This window comes from Nicotiana attenuata, chromosome 5, assembly GCF_001879085.1.
Source record: "Nicotiana attenuata strain UT chromosome 5, NIATTr2, whole genome shotgun sequence".
NCBI classification, from domain to species: Eukaryota; Viridiplantae; Streptophyta; class Magnoliopsida; order Solanales; family Solanaceae; genus Nicotiana; species Nicotiana attenuata.
The window spans coordinates 21,881,714-21,902,819 of NC_031993.1; the positions used below are offsets into that span (position 1 = coordinate 21,881,714).

At 35.6% G+C, this 21,106-nt stretch overlaps 1 protein-coding gene and 1 long non-coding RNA gene across 2 annotated transcripts in view; one reads left to right on the forward strand and one right to left on the reverse strand.

Moving 5' to 3' along the window:
• LOC109225474 overlaps nucleotides 1-2,451 on the reverse strand; it is a 2,993-nt gene extending 542 nt beyond the window's left edge. The window contains exons 1-2 of the long non-coding RNA XR_002067928.1: nucleotides 2,340-2,451; nucleotides 1,199-1,256 (exon numbers count right to left, since the gene is read on the reverse strand). This is a non-coding gene — a long non-coding RNA (uncharacterized LOC109225474). The remainder of the gene's footprint in view (nucleotides 1-1,198; nucleotides 1,257-2,339) is intronic.
• On the forward strand, nucleotides 4,384-5,993 carry LOC109225476 (probable carboxylesterase 120). The gene is made up of 2 exons (XM_019390145.1): nucleotides 4,384-5,007; nucleotides 5,204-5,993. Exons 1-2 carry the CDS (start codon nucleotides 4,488-4,490, stop codon nucleotides 5,659-5,661), a joined length of 978 nt encoding a protein of 325 aa, XP_019245690.1. The 5' UTR covers nucleotides 4,384-4,487; the 3' UTR covers nucleotides 5,662-5,993.

The following is a 21,106-nucleotide window of genomic DNA, read 5'->3' on the forward strand; positions in this document are numbered from 1 at the left end:
CAAAAATTTACATGGATAATGATATTAGTACAAAAAGTACACCCAAAATTCAAAAAAAAGAAAAGATTATAAACTAAAGCAATATTTGAAAGAACCTATATTTAAATGACAGTACACGATCCACACATGGATCAGTGAATAAAAAATTCAAATTCTTTTGAGTTTTCCGGCAAATTTTAAATGCAAGCTTATTATGATATTATATCTATGGAACAAATACATATCTATGTGCTTGTATTTAGTGCGCGCGAGAAGTTCCTATTCTTCCCATGTTATTATAATATTGAGCACTCTTTTTTTAAGAATAATATTTCTTTGAGAATTTTCGCAATACAATTTATGGGGAAAAGGATTAATCCTTAATCCTTACATTGGCATAGTGCCACTAATACTTCCGTTACAATAACGGAGATAGATATTATAACCTGATTTCAACTAATACGATGGAGTAGTTGTTAAGACAGTCCTCCTAAATTTGATATAAAATTTCTTATTGGAGTGTTCCTTGCTCAAGAACAACCTCATATTTCCAAGTTAAAAGGCCACCAAGTGCACTTGATACAAACTGGGATTCATGGTATAAACGTATGAGGAGCTACATAAACAGTAAGGTAAAATGGGAGTCTCACTTCTTATTACTTTCAAATTGTCATGTTTAACCATTGATATTTTATGTCCCGGTTCTTACAATACAGAGCACTCCATAATTATCAGGCACACAAATTGACTTCAAACCAGATTAACACAGGTACTTTCTTTCATTTCTAAGTGCCCTAACTTTTAGAGCTGATCAACATATATCAACAACTAATGGTAAACATAAAAATCAAAAACTTCCTCTCTGTCTGGTCACTAATCATATACTCTCTGCAAAACAACAGACTTCCTAAATTCCATCACACAAAGTGCTTTGATTGAACTATAATTTGATAACGTAATATACAGAGATTTTTTTAATGAAAAATAACCTATACGAAGATTTTAACATCTTGACCACCTTTCTACTATTATTTCATATTATTTGATTGAAATAAGATCAGTATTTTAAAAAAATATCCATTCATAAACTAAATTTTGATGACATAATGTAGTAAGAAGAAACAATGAGAAAATGAGGGCATGAAAGTGAATGTCGCTGTAGGGTGGAAAGAAAGAATATAAATTGTAGAAACAAAACTTAATTGTGGTAAATACTTACTTGTCACTGGCATATGAGAACTACATCAAACAATGTATCCTCAGCAGTTGTCCAATACCTTTAATATAAATACCAGAAGGAGGTTTCCATCAAAAGTTGAACTAACATAATAATGAAAGATAACAAAAAAAATTCTCTGGTATGAACTGGTCTTAGCTACTTTCTTTAGCAACAAGGGATATGTGAATGAGAGGCTCATTGTACAGACTAAAGTACATGGCTCCACTCCCCAAACCAATAGTTCTATTTAGTTTTATCTCAAGAAAGTATTTTGGCTACAAATTAAAAGTACGTAACTCCAAATAAGTAGCACTAAATAAAGAAGGCATATCATCAAACATCATAAGTGCATAATCCACTTCAAAATTTCAGTAATTAAGCAATGAAAAGATTATATAGGTGAAAGAAAAAATATATCATATAACTTCATATATGTATACATGTATTATGAAGAAGAAGTGTGGCGCAAATCAAGAGACCTAACCTTCCAGCATCAATTTTCATATGTCAGATTTTTGGTAGAACAGTTTAATTCTGTACTAAATTAGTTGGTATCTGTCTGCTACTTTGCTTAATTACCATCTTACTCTAGACTAAAACATCAAACCAGATTGGATTCTTTCATAAGTACACTCTTAGTTCCAACTCAACCAAAACCCTCTGGGGTTTCCTAGTTCTGGTGAAGTTCACATTTGTTCAAATGAAGCAGAGAAGACATCATGAATCAATTTCAATCTAATTTGACAATATTATTAAGTAAAGACAAAGAAGGGGAACAATCATAATAGATGAGCAAAATCATCAATATTCAGCTAATATATTTCTCCTTGTTTAAATTTGAAATTCCACCAAAAAGCGTTTGAGCATAGACAATTCATATATGTAAAGAACAAATTGGGAAATAAACACAAAAATCAGAAAAGAACTCAGCCAAGCAGTGTAACAGTAGATGAAGTCAATAGCTGGTGCAAAAATGATTCGCATCAGACAAAAAGTAGTGAAAAATAAGAAACAAAAAGAAGCGCAAAAACCAAATGCTCAGTAAAGTGCAATAAAAATTGACAAACAGTCCAATTGAGAACATAAAAAGAAGATCGAAAGAAAGATATAAACAAATTCAGAGGGAGGGGAAGAAACTAACCAGGAGCAGAGGCTAGGACGGAGAACAGAGCGGTTTGATCTGGTAGGTTGATCGAGCTCTACTTTTTGCTGTAAGTTCGAAGGTGTGGCCTTTGCATTAAAACACACGCAGCTATACAGTTAAGAGACAATGCCTGAATACGTGAAAAGTCAAAAATACCCTTGACTTCTAATTTATAGACAATAAGCACACAGGTCGAAACCTGTGGCATATAGATATAGAAATAGAAAAGTAATTAAGTACTCCTTTCGTTTAAATTTAATAGACAGCGAAAAATATATGCCAACTTTAGGCTTGCAAAGAGAAAATATGCATTATCGAAATTTGAAACAAACGTTAAAATTAGTTAATTAGAGATAGAGCGAATATAGTGAAAACAAAATCTTATTACCATAAAAACAGGTTAATGCGAATCAAGATAACGAGGGTGTTGAGAGTGGGAAAAAGCTATAATCAATTGCCATACCTGTAGCGAATATAATACATTTGAGTGATACTTGAAATTCTCACGGAAGATTTAGTTTTATCGTCCATGACAAAATTTTAATTATATGATCATGTTTACGAGACATCATCTGAAAATAACACAAGAGATGTATAAATGAAACACACAAAAAATTATAAAGCTGTTTTTTTCTATTTAAATTGCAAGATGGTATAAGAAATTATTTCCTATGAACCCACAAGCAGAGCTGAACATCAAAGAGAAATTTTCAGAAACCACTATGTTTTAGTGATTATTAGCTTGCTATAGCTACTATTTACTAAATTAATTCCTATAGCTATGTTTTCAGTTGTTATAGACTGTATTCGATGTATTTTTGCTACTGTATTCATGAATACAGTAGCAAAACTCGGCGGAAAACAGGGGAGTCCAGCTAAGCAGAGAATGTATTCGACTGTATTTGCGAGCTGTATTCGTGAATACAGTAATGTAATTTGCGGAAAAAAAGGTCTTTAACTGTTTAAAAACGGTAAGTGAATCAATTAACGCGATAGACTCCTAATATAACTCAACAAACTCAATTATAACACACAAAATTTGTATTTCAAGTTATAGAAAAGATTCTTAACCGAAAAATACCCCAAAAATAGAGCAATCTTCAGAGATTCAATCCATCTTTTCTTTTTTTAGTGGTATCTTTACTAAAATATTTTTAGTCATATCTTTACAAATAGATTTATATATTGAAATTATATAATTAATTGAATACAGTTAAATACATAAAAATACATTGAGTACATGAAGTATAGCAGGTCATCTATAGTGCAAAAACATATGAATACATACCGCAGGTACATTTGAATACATATATACATCTGAATACATAAATTATATTAATTAAAAAAATATATGAATACATTCATGGAATACAACGAGACAATGAAATACATGAAATTCAGCGAGATACATTGAAATACAATAAAAAAAATACAGTGAAATACAATAAAATACATTAAATACAGCGCGATACATTGAAATACAATGAAAAAAAAAGGCAACAGACTCCTCAAGTTCTTCAGCCCCAAACTCCGTCCCCAATCCACCGATATCCGGCCTTCATCTGTTGATTAGAATGAAAAAAAACTAATCACATATAGCCTTCATCATTTAATTAGAATGTACATTTATGGTCCTTCGGTTGATAAATTTTCATGATTTAACAGATGTCCAACTCAAATAAGGAGTATAAATGCTCAAATAAATTTAATCTTAACAGAAAAGATGATGGATCACATCAACGCTCAAAGCACCAAAATAATTGAGACCTTTACTTAGTAGGAAATCACAAAATATCAAAATCGTCACAAAAGAAAAGACAAATCCAGAAGGATACCCTTAAATAGATTATGAGCAGTAACTTCACAAGCAACTTTTTACTAAATAATTAATGGTGGAATGAATTTTCGTTGATGTAACTTGTCGTTACCGAAAGCAACTCCCAAAACTTTTTACTACAAGGAATTGAACTTGGTCAGAATTCCAACCAAAGAATAGGGCCACTAGGCCTTGTCCATACAAACCGCACCGACAACAACTCCCTAATATATTCTCAGTCATCTTATATATAACATCCAAAACTTTGTCTCTTTAACATTCAGTGAAACATAAAAACCTTCCACACTTGTGTATAACAGTAATTAATTATGGCTCGCCAAAGATTTGCTCGTCCAATATTTGATAATCCTTTTCTCAAGATTCAAGAATTACCAGGTGACACAGTAAAACGTAACTCTGAATCCCTTAAGCAAGCCAATTCTGATCCTAGAGGCACATCTCTAGTCATTTCCAGGGACGTGACCCTTGACACAGACAAAAAAACTTGGCTTCGACTTTACGTCCCACGACGAGTAACAAAAGCTTCTACTCCTAAGAAATTGCCCCTCATAGTCTACTATCACGGCGGAGGCTTTGTTTATTTCCATGCCAATACTTTTATCTTCGATGTGTTTTGTCAAGCACTTTCTGAAAGAGTTGGTGCTATGGTTATTTCACTCGAATATCGTCTTGCCCCTGAACACCGCCTTCCTGCAGCTTACGACGATGCCATGGATGGATTACATTGGATTAAGTCCACTAAGGATGAATGGGTCACCAATTACGCTGATTTGAGTCGGGTCTATCTTTATGGAACCAGCTCTGGAGGCAATTTAGCATATCATGCAGGTATATTTGATTAATGTCTATCTCTTTGTGAAAGCTAATAATGTATTTTTTCAAAACTTCTAAATTTACATAATCTCAAAATTTTCAATTTTGTAAGTTTGGCATTTTTACCCGTAGGATTACACTATTTTGATTTAATAGTTCGATAGGTCATTTCGAGTTCTAGGTCAATTCAACAAACTGATCATCCATGCAGGATTACGTGCGGCAGCTGCAGCTAAAGAACTAGAGCCCTTAAGAATCAAAGGATTGATTTTGCATCATCCATTTTTCAGTGGGAAAAACAGGACAGAATCAGAGGAGAAGCTAAAAGATGATCAGCTTTTGCCGCTCCATGCAATTGACAAGATGTTCGACTTGTGTTTGCCAAAAGAGGTGGATCATGATCATGAATATTGCAATCCATGTGCAAATGGAGGGTCAAAGAATTTAGATGATATGAAGGAATTAGGTTGGAAGGTTTTGGTAACTGGTGTATGTGAAGATCCTCTGGTTGATGCTGCACGTAACTGTGTCAAGTTAATGGAAGAGAAAGGTATAAAAGTTTACAAGTTTTTTAGAGATGGTTATCATGCTATGGAAGTCTTCGACCAATCAATGGCAGCAGCTTTATATGATGCCACCAGGGATTTCTTAAATGCTAGTAAAAATTAATAATATAGTACGTACTTATCATTGTCTATGTCGTGTTTGTTTCATTTCATTCTCATGCAGGTAAAATTTAGTTTTGTGCAAATAAGAGAAGAGCAGGGTACTCTATAGTGTATGAGATTACTTTAGTTGTTTCTGTTTTTCTATGAAAATAAGTTTCTCTGGTTTTTATTTTCTTTTTGGAGAGGGCAGGGGAGAAGCAAAAACTTCCATAGCGAGTACAATATTTACAGTTGTGGAGTACAATAATTACAGTTGTACTTGAAACAGATATTACTCCTATTTGAGTTTGTAGAAAAAACGTTTGGCGTAGTGGAAATTATGTTCGCATTGAACTTCACTTGACAAAAGGATTCTGAAATTTAAAATTTTGTGAGAGAGAATTGAAGATTGAAAAGTTATGCATACACATTCAACAATATATATTAGTATTCATTATAATAATTTTACTTGAAGTTCAAAAAATATTTCTGTTGAACTCAAAAGTTTCACGACTAAACTAGTCTTGGTAATAAGTATTTCATATTCGCAAATAAGTACTAGAATAATTCATCATGGCTAAACGGGTCCTATGATATTTCTGTTATGTTGAGGAAGAGGCAAACCCGAAAATAAAGAAGATAAAGAACACCAAATTTTAACGTGGAAAACCCTTCAAATCGAAGGTAAAAACCACGGGATCATAAAGATCCAAAAAGCTCCACTATAACAATAAGAGGGTTACAAAAGTTCTCCAAATTGGCTACACAACAAGTGTCAAACACGGAGCAACAATAGCAACAAGAGCAACAACTAATCAATTGAAGAAACAATAATTACAGTTGTACTTGAAACAAATATTACTCCTATTTGAGTTTGTGGAAAGGTTTGGCGTAGTAGAAATTTGGGTCCGCCTTTGGCTGTAGTATCAACTTACCTACCTTAATTATGGTGGCTGCTTTTGTGGCTCGTTCACATGAAAAGCACTATTCTTTAGCAGCAATAATATTGGTAACAAGTTTTTTCAATACTAATGAATAAGCTTGTGTGGATGAAGAAAGAACAAAAATGAACATAAGTATGTTCCTTCTCGTGATATATAGAGATCTTAGTCAAATTCCAATAAGCTGCATCAACTAATGCTCATGCTCATTAGTCATTGTTGTCTTAGTACCAAAAAACACATTCACAATGACAAGGAAGTACAGAGTTCAAAGACCGAACTTCCGCAACTATTTGATTTTGGTGACCAAGAAAAATATCATTCTTCGTACCTTTCGTTTATAAAGTCAAAAAGAAATAGAAATTTTACTCTTTCTACAACATGAAAAAGTTCTCATTTTGTTAAAATGAGAGAAAATACTTTTTCTACATCTTGAAAAGAAAATACTCACTTTGTTAAAATGACATAATATACTTTTTACTACATCATTTTATTGGAAGGCTCAAGATCGCTATCTACTTCAGGATATTCAATATATCGAGAAGCTCTACAAACATGGCAATATTCATCACTTTTATGATCATTCCAAAATTGCATGCAATCATGGGACATGCATCAATTTTCTTATAATCCAGACCTAGATTCTTTACAAAAGACTTGGCATAGTTGCAGGATAAAGGAATGTTCAATTCGGGCATCGCCTCTTTCAATAAATCTAAGAGGGAAGTAAAGGACTCATTGCTCCATCCATATAGACATTTCAATAAATATAGACGGATCGTGAATGATAATTTAGAGAATCCTTTACAATCAGGATATAATTCTTGGCTCGCCTCATCAACTAAGTTATAGAATTTTTTTGGCATCTTCATTTTAGCATTCATAAACTCCTTGTGCAACATCTCTAAATTGATTATTCAACAACCCATCAATATCATCATACGAATTATCTTCATCCATATCATCATCAACATCCATTGGGATTTCTCATTCCCCATGATTAATCCATCTTGTATAACCTTTAACAAAATCGTAGCATATTAAATGATCATATACTACATTCCTTTGACACCAAGAGATGTTACAACACTTTGCACACGGGCAATGAATTTCTTTGCCCTGAGGATCTCCATCAGAATAAACAAAGTCCAAAAAACGTTGAACACCATCAATATACTCTTTGCTATACCTTGGTAAATCCATCCAAGCCTTGGAAGGATCATTTGAAAACCTAAAATCAATGGTGATATTAGATATCAAAATATAGATTTATTTAAGTATTAAATATACTTAACAAAAATATACCCTAAAAATCACGAGTAATTTTTTAAAATCGATTCTTGTATAGTAATAGGCTAATAGCATAATAAAAAATAAAGAGAATAAGAATCTCTTACCTAGTCATGACACTTATCTTAGGTCAAACCCAACTTCAAGTTCACCACAAGTAATCTAGCAGAGACTTTAAAATTATCAAAAGCTATACATATAAAAATTATCAAGTTATCTATATTAAAACATAGCTTCACTCTATTGAAATATTCAAGATAATATTAGCAGAAAAACCATAGGGTTGGATAGAAACGTATCAGATATTACTTAACTAACCTTGTAAAGTGTGTTTCTCTGTTTTGCGCTCTTAAATAAAATTTACCAATGTGTGTCTCTTCTTGAAGAAGATGAAATTGCAGAACCAATAACCTAAATTTAAGATGAAAACAAAATATCACTGAACATTGTATCAAAGAACCAAGATGACAACTTAGAAAAAAAATTAATTGACAAAAACATTTTAAAACTTAGCAAATAAAAAATAACAACAACAACAACAACCCAGTATATACTTCAACACTAGTGGAGGGTGCTCATTAGTGTGCCGAAATACAGAAAACGCAGAAATACTATGTAGAAACATAAAAATACTGCAGAAACGTTATGCAGAAATGCTAAAACGCTGAAGAAATACAGAACTACTGTGCAAAAATGCAGAAACTCAAGAAACGCAGCACAGAAATGCAGAAATACTATGCAGAGAATGCTGAAATGCTGTGCAGAAACGCAGAAATTGCCGAAACTCTATGCGAAAATGCACAACACTGTGCAGAAATCCAAAAATAATGTGCAGAAATGCAGAAAACACAGAAAAACTGTGCAGAAACGCAGAAATTGCCTAAATGATGTGCAGAAATGCTGAAACGCTGTGCAAAAATGCTGAAACGCTGTGCAGAAATGCAGAAAAGCTGTGTAGAGTCGCAGAAACACTGTGCAGAATTTTCTGCTTTCTGCACAGTATTCTGCATATCAATATTAAAGATACATTTTCAGTAAAGGGATAGGTTGCGAGAGCAGTAGTCGACTTTGACATCAATGATTTCAGTAAAAAGTAAACGAGTTTGGTACCAAAGAATAAGAAAGGCTCCCATGGGTGCAAGGACTGATATTCTGTCATTTTTTTGTGATTGATCTAACAACTGAAAATGCCGTCTTTCATTTTGATTAAAGGTTAAATGAGGAAGTTAAAGTTATTTTTGAGGTGTACGCGAGTTGGTCTAGACATACAAAGAAAGATGTTAAAGATACATTTTCGGATAATTAAGCATCTAGTTGTATATTAGCTTCTGAAACCATATAAAGATTTAGTACATCTTTATAACCACTACTGAAAGGCAAACTTTATATGCCAAACCACTTTTGGTCCCACGGACAATCTCATTCAGTTTTCTTGAGGTTATAAATGGAATTAAGTCATTAACTCATCAACAATCAAAATCAGCTTCATGATTTAAAAATCTGCAACAACTATGCATATCTGCATCAATCTACAAACGGACGAGCACAGCAGAGACATCAAATACACATTCCATTTGTCAGCACCGCGACATATTATAATGATATTTTATGTAATTCTGCATTACCATATTAAGAGTTTCCATTGGGAGTTAATATACTAGAAACATGACAACTATAAAGCTTTGATTGCAGAGTCGGAAGGGCCAAACAGAATGAAGGCGACAAGCTAACGAGACTATGGTCTTGCAAATCCAACTATAAAGCATCTCCTTAAAAATCAACAATAAGAGAACAAAGGTTACAACTTGAAACAGGAACTCCGTTTCATGATCTTCACTAGTCAATTCTTGCCTTACAATATTAAAAGAATATGCATCTTTTTACTTTTCGAGGAGAAAGCGGAATGCAGACAGTAGAAAGAAGCTTATGGTCGGAGCATCAAAAAAATTGAATAAGCTAGAAGTTAACATTTCAATTAGGAATAACGTTCTTTTAGACTATAAGAATGGATAAAAAGATCGACTCCTAAAGAATACAGTTCATTAACATGAATCATAGTTCTAGAGGACATGCAAGTAAGAAAAGGCTTACCAATCAGAAGCTAGATTACTGTTGCTGCCAATTGGACAATTCAATTATCGTTGACTTTACCTGTGGCCAAGAAATAACAAATAAGCATGTATTGAGGAAAGAAATGATGACAATGACCTGAACAACCAAGACAAAATGCAGTTAATATTCCATACATTTAGAAGCATTACACATGCACCAAGGCCACTCATAACTGAGGATATTTAATTGGAAAACTCGGTTAATTATAGTGTAAGAGAATCTCAATTTGTCAAGCATAAGAAGTAGGGCAATCCGGTGCACTAAGCTCTCGCTATGCGCGGGAAGGGCCGGACCACAAGGGTCTATCGTCAATTTTAAATCACATTTTAAAAACATTTTTTATTCTTTTTAAAGTACAACAGTAGCACTAGAGCTCTCATAATTGATCTCATTTATTGACTTTCACAATTCATTTATGCCCCTGATTCTTGTCTCATGATAATTTCTTTATTTTTGTCTCTTTTCTTTTTTGGGTAATTTTCTAACTTCACAAGTATCATCACGACATCGATATATCAGATAAATCCAGAATCCAGACTATGCCAATACTCTATGTTGAGGTTTAAATACTAGGTATTCAGGTGGACAAATTTAGTAAAAGTTGAACAAATTGTAAAAGATATTTTCAAAGGTCAAGGATTATTTGCTGCCACATACTCGTTTTAGTGACCTATTTGTTTGCTTAGGCATAGGTAAAAGTTTTAAAGAAAAATGACATAAACTTGTCATAACTAATCTGGGCCGTAAACCAGACGCAATATCCACATTTATAGAGAAGAAAGAACAAGACTACAAAGTAATGCTTGCTCGTCTTCTTGACTTTTCATAGCTTTCTGGTGGTTTCATTTTCACCTTTTTGGACAATGTAGAAGAAAAAGGCTTTTGGGGAGCTTTTCTCTTCCATTTAACTATCTAACTTATTTTGGCAAAATGATAAGTACAGGAAGAAAAAGTCACTTGATTGAAAAGGAAAGAGGCCGGCCAGTCTTATAGCCTGTTTGGCCAAAAATTTTAGTCAGAAGTATTTTTAACAATGAACGGAAAGAAGTTATTAAACGGAAAGCAAAAATTTCATAGAAAACTTACAAGTTTTTAGCAGTTGTAACCTTAAGCAAATGAACTTCCCAATTGAAACCTAAATAAGGAGGGTTTTGACTTTTGAGAAGAGCAATTAGAAAAAATTAAGCATCTCCATCAACAATTTTCACAAAATCTACCCCAATCTGCTTAACTAGATGACAAGAACCCTGTTTTAGGGAAGAAGTACGGGAATAATTTGGGCAAAACTTAACCTAGTGGGATATTTTTGGGCATAATTATTTTTTGGGGGCAGAAAAGATTTAGGGAGGGAAAGGATTTAGGTGAAAGTTTTAGCGGAAATTTTTAGGGAATTATTAGAGCACACTTATATGGGGTAGCTTATACAAAGTTAAATTACCACCCCTAGTAAACGTCGTATTACATTTGATTAAGCGTAGCCAATTATTTTATTATTTGACAACACTTGAAAAGTGTAGTGTTTACTGTTAAAAGGCACGCTTCATAAGTGTATCCAAAAGTGCTTGACAAAGGCCACCCCTGATAAAGCGTCCCCACAGATACTTTTGGCAACACTTTTCAAGTGTTGTCTATACAAATGTGGCCTTAGGTCAAATTTGTTGTAGTGACTTTTTCAACATCATAAAAAGAAAGTACCTTTTTTTTGTTGAAATTAAAGAAATTACTTTTACATCATAAAAAGAAAATACTCATTATATTGAAATGAAAGAAAATACTTTTTCTACATCATGAAAAAGAAATTTTTTTTTTTGTTGAAATGAAAGAAAATACTTTTTCTATGTCATGGAATGAAAGTATTTTTTTTTAAATGAATGAAAATATTTTTTTTCATTGTGAAAGTACTCTATCTAACACATGAAAAGAAAGTACTCTTAATAATATTTCTATTTAGGGTGGGGGTAGGGCAAAGTTGGAGGAGGGTGGGTGGGTATGGTGGGGTAGGTAGGGGTGGGTAAGGTAGGGGTGGGGTGGGTGGGTTATGGGTGGGGCGGGGGTTGGTGGAGATGGGGAAGGTTGAAGAAGAGTTTTGGAAAATGTTTTCCCTTCTTTTGATAGGGAAAATTAGAGAAAAATGAGTTCATGAGGAAAATATTTTCCAATACATTTAAGCCAATCAAACATGAAAAATTAAAAAATATTTTCCTTCATACCAAACACACACTACATGCTTAATTATATAGTCATAGTTTGAGTTTGAGCCAAATGCTATAAGTTTAACTAAACCCACAAAATTCGCTCTAAATCCGCCTCCAGCTAAAAGAGCTACACTCCTTGATGAGTTGTAGGAAGGACGCATATGTGCTCGGTCTTGAAAATATAATCTAGCCATTTTAGATAGATATGGCGATGGGGCGGGGCGGGACGGTTGCGGTGCGGGTTCAATTTCAACCCGCAGAGATCTCAACCCGCCCTGCGCTGCCCCGCATAATATAATTTTCTATTTTCAACCTGCCCCGCTCGGACCGCCTAAACTCGCACCGCCCCGCACCGCTTAACTATCTTTTTTAAAAGTTATTTTCTTTTTCGAATATATAATATTAAATTGTGAAATTTATAAAGAAAATATTGGGTTGAGGTTTATTTTTTAAAAATCCAAAATCTGTTGATCATAAAATATTTAATTTGAATACAATTGTGTATCCACTTTGTAAAACTTTGATCTAGTGAAGAGAAAATTAGAATTGTTTATCAGTGTTTCTTATGCCTTTATATCTAGCTTGTGACATGTTTTAAAGATCACCTTTAGCATTTTTAACCAATTCTCTGTTCAATGTTATAACCTACAGTTAGATTCAGCAAACCAGGATTTGAAAATGTGAAATACAACTGAAAGGCAGGTTGCGTTTCCAAAGCAGTGTAAGTTGCATCCTTCTTGACAACCCGCATAAACCCGCATAGACCCGCAACCCGCATCGCATTAGTTTTTTAAAAATTTATTTTAACCCGCCCTGCACCCATCCCGCCCCGCATAACCTTAAACCCACCCCGCATGGCACCGCATAGCCTTAAACCTGTCCTGCCCCGCCCGGTTTGCCATCCCTAATCGAAGATCAATGGGTTGATTTTGCATCAACTATATTTTAGCAGGAAAAATAGGACAGAGTCTGAAGAGAAGTGTCACGACCCAATTCCCACCCGGTCGTGATGGCGCCTCTCGTGAAGACAAGGCCAGCCAACAGAACAATCAACACTGCTTTTGACAATTTCTTAGCATAACAGGTTTAAACCATAGATACTGATTAATCATAAGTGCAGAAATAAACGTAACATAACGGGGAAAAACCATCCCAAACTCAGCCCGATGATCGGGTTGTCACAAGTCACGAGCTACTACAGAGTTGATGAAAATACTACAAGTCTGGAAATATAGTCTGAAGATGAATAAAATATGCAGAAGATAAGGAAGAAACGGGGTTGTGGACGTCGACAGCTACCTCGTCTTTCCTAGTCCGCCTGGTCTGGAAGGAAATCAGCGCTCAGGTACGAACTCAGCTGTGCCTGTCTCTGCACACATGGTGCAGGAAGTAATGTGAGTACTCCGACCCAGTGAGTAATAAAATTAAATAACGACTGAGAACATAAAATCCCACAAGGGCACAAATAATGCTATCTCAAGCAGCAACATCAGATAAACAGTAGAAACCAGTGAAATATAGGAAGAAAATATTTTTGGAAACAGTAAAAAAATCAATCATACTCCACCAGTAAGTCAGCCATTGTTACCTGACCAAACGCGTATTACAGTTTCATTGTTACCACTGGTCAGTCATTGTTACCTGACTGGTCAGTCAATTACCTGACCAAACGCGTATAACAGTGTCATTGTTACCACTGTTCAATATTTAATCACTCTAGATGGGTACCCGCGCTCACTGTGGGTGTGCAGACTCCGGAGGGGCTCCTACAGCCCAAGCGCTATCAACAAGGCCTGAAAGCCTGAACAGTATCAATATGAGGCCTGAAAGCCTCCTCACCTCACTCATCATGCCCTCACATAAGGCCCTCGTCCTCAATCAGTCCAGAAATAGTCAACAGCCCCTCGGGCAACAGTAAAGCAATGATACTCAGCTCAAACAATAGTTCAAATATCAGTTTAAAACTCCAAGTTTGAGTAAATATGGCTGAGTTCAAAAAACAGTGTAAATCACATGGACTGAGTTCAAATAATATTTCAAACAGTGAGGAAAAACAGTGATGATAGTTCATAAAGAGTTCAAACAGTCGGCAATAAGCCCCAAATATGGCAATAAGCCCAAATCATAGTGAAAACAACAAGTCATTGCTAATACGCGGTAAAATATCATCCGGACTGGACCAAGTCACAGTCCCCAATAGTAAATGACCCCGCGCTCGTCATGGAACGCGTGTCTCATCTCAACATAGCACCAAGTTGTGCAAGTCCGGGGTTTTCAAACCCTCAGAACATCATTTAAAATCATTACTCACCTCTAGCCGGTCAAAGTCTAGCTCGCTATGCCTTTTCCCCTCGAATCGACCTCCTCGCGCGTCGAATCTGATCAAAACCACAAGAAATACATCACAATAGGCTAATGGGTCATAACCCAATCGAAAAGACTCGAAAAATATCAAAAATCACGAAGTTGGCAAAACCCGAGCCCCGGGCCCACTTCTCGAAAAATTACGAAATTCACATCTCCGGATTCCTCGTCTCTCCACGAGTCTATACATATCAAAATCATCAAAATCGGGATCCATTTGACCCCTCAAATCCCTATTTTAAACTCTCTTAAATTCAAGCCCTAAACCACCATTTTTGACCTTTGATTCCTTGATTATTCAGTCCAAATTCATGTTTATACACTATAAAATCAAGCTATAAGTCCAAGAGTTCATACCTGACACACAGAGATTTCATAATCAATTCATCGGTATTTTAATTTTATAACTCTATGCAATGGAAAGTGTTTTGCATGATAAATGAATCAGAACTTTATTTTCTTAAGCAAACTTGAAATGTGAATAGGTTAATTTTTACTTCTCATCATGACGGGACTGTCTCGCCCCATTTTTCTCGTGAAATCGGGTTTCGACATTTTTGGGACAACTCCTTTCCTTTTTGAATTGGGTAAGGGATTTGAAGAGTCGCCACCTAACGGATTAAGGTGCGTTAGGACACCTAGAACAATTAACTCATACAACCAGTTTACGTTACCGAAGATCGGGTAAGGGCTCAAAATTACCTTGAGGGAAGGTGTTAGGTTGATGACCTTCAAATACAAGGAAGGCAGCCCTATCCTTGATCACATAAATAATTTTCAGGGCGTCCTTGATCAGCTATCTGGAATGGGAGTTAATGAGATACAAGGACTTTGGCTTCTTAATACTTACCAGACTCTTGGGAAACTCTTCGTGTTTCTTTGACAAATTCAGCTCCTGGAGGTAAGATGACCATGGAATATGCCAAGAGTGGTTTATTGAACGAGGAAGTAAGGAGAAAATCTAAGGGTTTGTCCTCACAAGCAGATATCTTGGTTATAGAAGACCGGGGGAGAGATAGAACAAGAGGCTCAAGGAATAGAGGTAAAAGTAGAAGTAAGTCAAGGTCCAAATACCATAATATTACATGCAACCACTGTGGCAAGAAAGGACATATCAAAAGATTTTGCCGTAAGTTGTTGCAAGACATTAGAGAAGGAAAGAAAGTTGAAAATAACGAGAACAATGTTGCTGCTATTGTTCGAGATGACCTTCTTTTTGCTTATGATGAAAACGTCATCAATTTGGTATCCCATGGGACGAGCTGGATAGTAGATTTTAGAGCTACCTCATATGTCACACCAAGAAAAAAAAATTCTCATCTTATACTCCTGTTGATTCTGGAGTGTTAAAGATGGGCAATGCCCGTGAAGTTAAGGTGTTTGGTTTTGGCACAGTTTGTTTGAAAACTAATAATGGTTCAATGTTAGTTCTTCAAGATGTCAAGCATGTTCCAGACTTTCCTTTCAATTTGATCTCCGCAGGAAGATTAGACGATGAAGTTACCATAATGCCTCTTTAATGGCCAATGAAATCTCACTAGGGCTCGTTAGTAGTGGTTCGAGGAGTCAAGTCTGGTCATTTATATGTGACACAGGGCTCTATTCTTAATGACTCAATAAATCTGGTGGAAAGTGATACTTTATCAGAATTGTGGCACAGAAGATTAAGTCATATGAGCGAGAGGGGAATTATGTGTTTGGCTAAGAAAGTTTGCTTTGTGGAGTGAAACAAGCAAAGCTAAAAAGGTGTATCCATTGTTCAGCTGGCAAACAGAAAAGGGTTTCATTTCATAGCCATCCTCCCTCAAGAAAGCCCGATTTATTGGAGCTAGTACATTCTGATTTGTGTGGTCCTTTTAAAGTAAAGTCAAAAGATGGTGCACTTTACTTTGTGACCTTCATTGATGATCATTCTCGTAAGCTCCGGGTGTATCCTTTGAAATCTAAAGATCAAGCACTTGGCGTGTTTAAGGAATTTGAGGCTTTAGCTGAGAGACAGAAGGGGAAGAAATTAAAATGTATTCGCACTGACAATGGTGGTGAATATTGTGGTCCCTTTGATAACTATTGCAAGGAACAAGGAATTCGTCATCGGAAAACTCCGCCCAAGACACCTCAATTGAATGGTTTGGCAGAGAGGATGAATAGAACTCTAGTTGAGAGAGTTAGATGCTTGCTTTCATAAGCTAAACTTCCAAATACATTTTGGGCGGGAACACTTAACACTGTTGCCTATGTTATCAATTTGTCTCCTGCTGTTTCTTTGGATGGTGATGTCCCAGACAGAGTTTGGTTTGGCAAAGATGTTTCTTATGATCACCTGAGAGTTTTTGGGTGTAAAGCTTGTGTGCATGTTCCTAAAGATAAGAGATCGAAACTAGATGTCAAAACTAAGCAGTGCATCTTTATCGGTTATAGTCAAGATGAATTTGGGTATCATTTTTATTATCCAGTTGACAATAAACTTATTAGAAGTCGTGATGCAATATTCTTTGAAGACCAGACTATTAAAGATATTGACAAAGCTGAGAAGATAGATTCTCAGAGTAATGAGAGCTTAGTTGATAGTGATCTAATTTCTATTGCTAAGGCACCTATTGCACATGAAGTAACCCAAGACAATGATGGAGATAGTGATCAAGATCAAAATGATCATCATGGTGTAGATGTTATAGATGCTTCAGTTGATGAAGTTGTGGTTGATCAGCAACCAATTCCTGCTCAGGTAACTACTTCGAATGCTCCTGAAACCTCTCTTAGAAGATCTACAAGGGAGAAGCAAAAATTCATGCGCTATCCTCCTGATGAGTATGTACTTTTGACTGACATGGGAGTACCTGAGAATTATGATGAAGCCATGAAAGATACTCACAAAGATCAGTGGATTGAAGCCATGGAAGATAAGATGAAGTCACTCCATGAGAATGGCACATATGCGTTAGTGTAATTGCCAAAAGGTAAGAGAGCTTTATCTAACAAATGGATATTCAGAATAAAGCAAGATAACCATACCTCTGTGCCTAGATACAAGGCGAGGTTAGTTGTTAAAGGTTTTGGCCAGAAGAAGGGAGTTGAATTTGATGAAATTTTCTCCCCTGTTGTGAAAATGTATTCTATTCATGTGGTTCTAGGCTTAGCCGAAAGTCTAGATTTAGAGGTTGAGAAGATGGATGTCAAGATTGATTTTCTTCATGGTGATTTAGATGAGGAGATTTATATGGAGCAACCTGAGGGTTTTGTAACTAAGGGAAAAGAAAATTATGTCTGCAAATTGAAAAAGAGCCTGTATGGATTGAAACAAGCTCCAAGGCAATGGTATTTGAAGTTTGAATCTGTCATAGAAAAACAAGGGTACAAGAAAACTTCTTCAGACCACTGTGTATTCTTTCAGAAGTTCTCTGATGATGATTTTATTATTATATTGCTTTATGTGGATGACATGCTTATTGTTGGCAAGAATAAATCCAGAATTGCAGTCCTTAAGAAGCAGTTGAGCAAATCGTTTGCGATGAAGGACTTGGGGCCAGCAAAGAAAATCTTGGGCATTCAAATCCACCGACACAGAGATAGATAGGAGTTATTTCAGTCCCAAAAGCAATACATTGAGAAGGTACTCAAGAGGTTCAATATGACAGATGCAAAAGTGGTTAGTATTCCTCTTGCTAAACACTTCAAATTGAGTATTAGTTAGAGTCCATCTACTAATGAAGAGAAAAAAGAGATGTCTCGTATTCCTTACTCTTTTGCCGTTGGTAGCTTGATGTATGCTATGGTTTGCACTAGACCAGATATTGCACATGCTGTTGGTACTGTTAGTAGATTCCTTTCTAATCCTGGAAAAGAATATTGGGATGCAGTAAAATGGATATTAAGGTATTTGAAGGGTACTGCAGATTTGAAGCTGTGCTTTGGCAATGGCAAGCCTGAACTTGTTTGTTACAAAGACTCTGATTTAGGAGGCAATCTTGATAATTCAAGATCGACTTCCGGTTATTTGATCACTTTTACAGGGGGAGCAGTTTCTTGGCAATCTAGACAACAGAAGTGCATAGCTCTATCCACCACAGAAGCCGAATATATTGCTGTCATAGAAGGTGCCAAAGAACTATTATGGATGAAGGAGTTCATTAATGATCTTGGCTTTGAGCAGCCCAGGTACATCTTATTTTGTGATAATCAGAGTACTATCTGTCTTACCAAGCACTCCACTTTTCATTCTAAGACCAAACATATAAATAAAAAGCATCAATAAGAATGGCCGTGGAGGAGAAATTATTTGAAGTTGAGAAGATACACACTGACGAAAATCCTTCGGATATGCTGACAAGGCGGTGGTTGCAGATAAACATGATTTTTGTAGAAAATTGGCAGGCATGAAGCCTGTCAATAGTTCCTCTACTTGAAGGCACATTTAGCCCCTTGGCTGGAGGGGCAGTTTGTTGGGCACATGCCCATGTTGTCCAGCCAAAGGCCCAATGGCCTAATCCTATTCTCTTTTGGTTTCCATTCCTATTCGGAATTGGATTCGGTTTTTGTTCCTATATAGAGTTGGTTTTGACTTTAAGAGAAAGCACCACTCATGATCTATAAATAGGACAACCTTGGAGAATTATTCCATGCTCATTGATACAAGTCTTTGAAAGACTTAAGCACATAAGAGTGGTTTTTGAGAGAGCTTTCATCAAGAGAGAAGTGAGAAGAAAAGTATTTGTTTTGCTGCAGATTTTTATTCCGACCAGCCAACTTCAAATTACGTTTTCCGATTCGTTAACCATTGGATCGGGCTAAAATTTTGATGGAGTGTTCATAACATCTTGGTCTTGGATTTTAACGGTGGAGATCGGATTTGGAGGCTCGTAGCATCTAATTTCGAGCCTCGAACAACAGCTTCATTTTTGTGAATTATACTCTTTCTTCAATTGATTAGTTGTTGCTCTTGTTACTATTGTTGCTCCGTGTTTGGCACTTGTTGTGTAGCCAATTTGGAGAACTTTTGTAACCGTCTTGTAGTTATAGTGGAGATTTTTGGATCTTTGTGATCCTGTGATTTTTACTTTCGATTTGAAGGGTTTTCCACGTTAAAATTTAGTGTTCTTTACTTTATTTTCGGGTTTGCTTCTTTCTCGACATAACAACTTCTGCGAAGGGCGAGGCACTTGATAGATCGACTCTCTCGGCTATGGGGAAGAAGATCGCAAAGATCTCAGTAGAGCTTGAAGTGGAAAAGGCTATAGAAGAAAAGAGAGACGAATAATTTAATAGCCTTCAAGGTTAGCTAGAAAAGAGAGATCAACAATTTAATACCCTTCAAGGTGAGCTGGACAATTTTCTTGCTAGTGGGGCTTTCTCGATTCCCGATCTCGTAAGTCTGTCCCAGATGCTACTCCTTCGAACCGTTCCGACGATGAAGCTTCTAATAGCGGAGATGATGCAGTACAAAACACTCCTTGAATGGCGTGTATTGCTAAATAAAGTCTTGAAATTGTAAATATTTAGTTGGAATTGTTTTGAATGGTATTTGTATTGTTGATATTATTTTTTATGGAATATTTGTATTCTTTTTGGTTAACTGTTGTTGTTGTTGGCGTTGTTATAGTTGAATTCTGGTTGAATAGCAGCAATGTAATGCTGCCATTATAAGATATTTATTGGTTGGTATTGGCAAGTTGAGTAGCTTGAAAGCAACCATATTCTGCCAGGTTTTTTTCCAGAAAACTGGCCGCTTTCCGACCGAATTCGGTCAGTAATTTCAATGTGCAATCTGCAGGAATAATAAAATACCGATCAAAATCGGTTGGAAATTACCTTTTTTAATTATTTATATTTTAATAATTCTGACTGATATTGATTAGTATATTAAATTTTTTAAATAAATGTAAAATTATCTTATTATAAAAATTTCGACCAACATCGGTCACTATTGTAAAAAATAAATAAAAATCATTTTAAAAAATATCGACCGAAGTCGGTTGGTATATTTAACTTTTCAAGAAAATGTGTCAGATAAAGTGGTCAACTCTTGGTTGAACAAACCGGTCGATTTCGGTCGGAAATTACGATCGAACGTGGTCGCTTCTTTTTACCGATCAACCTTATTTCGACGAATTAAAATCGGTCAGAAATCGGTCGGTTTTCTAACATTTTCGACCGGAATCGTTCGATTTTTTTGGACGATTTTTGGCGGTTTTCTAGTAGTGAAAGTTATGTGTGGCCAAGGATGGCCATTTGAACATCATTCGCCGAAAAATTATATTATGCATAGGATAAAAACTGCTAGTATAAGGGTGTTTAGTAGTACTTTGAATTAGGATAAAAAGCTTGTTATTGGTCAAAAAAATAGACTTTGAATACTCTTGCATTCAAAATTTGATTATCCTTATTGATTTTCTGGCTTCGCCACGAGTTACACAGCCAATCTTGATTTCCATCTCCATTTGTGCAAGGTGGGCCTTTTAAGTTATAAGAACCAATAAACGCCAGAAAAGAAAAATATAATAAAGGAATTTACCAGAAAAGGAATCTTGACGATAATGAGTAGGGGAACATGTAATTGAAAGACTGACGA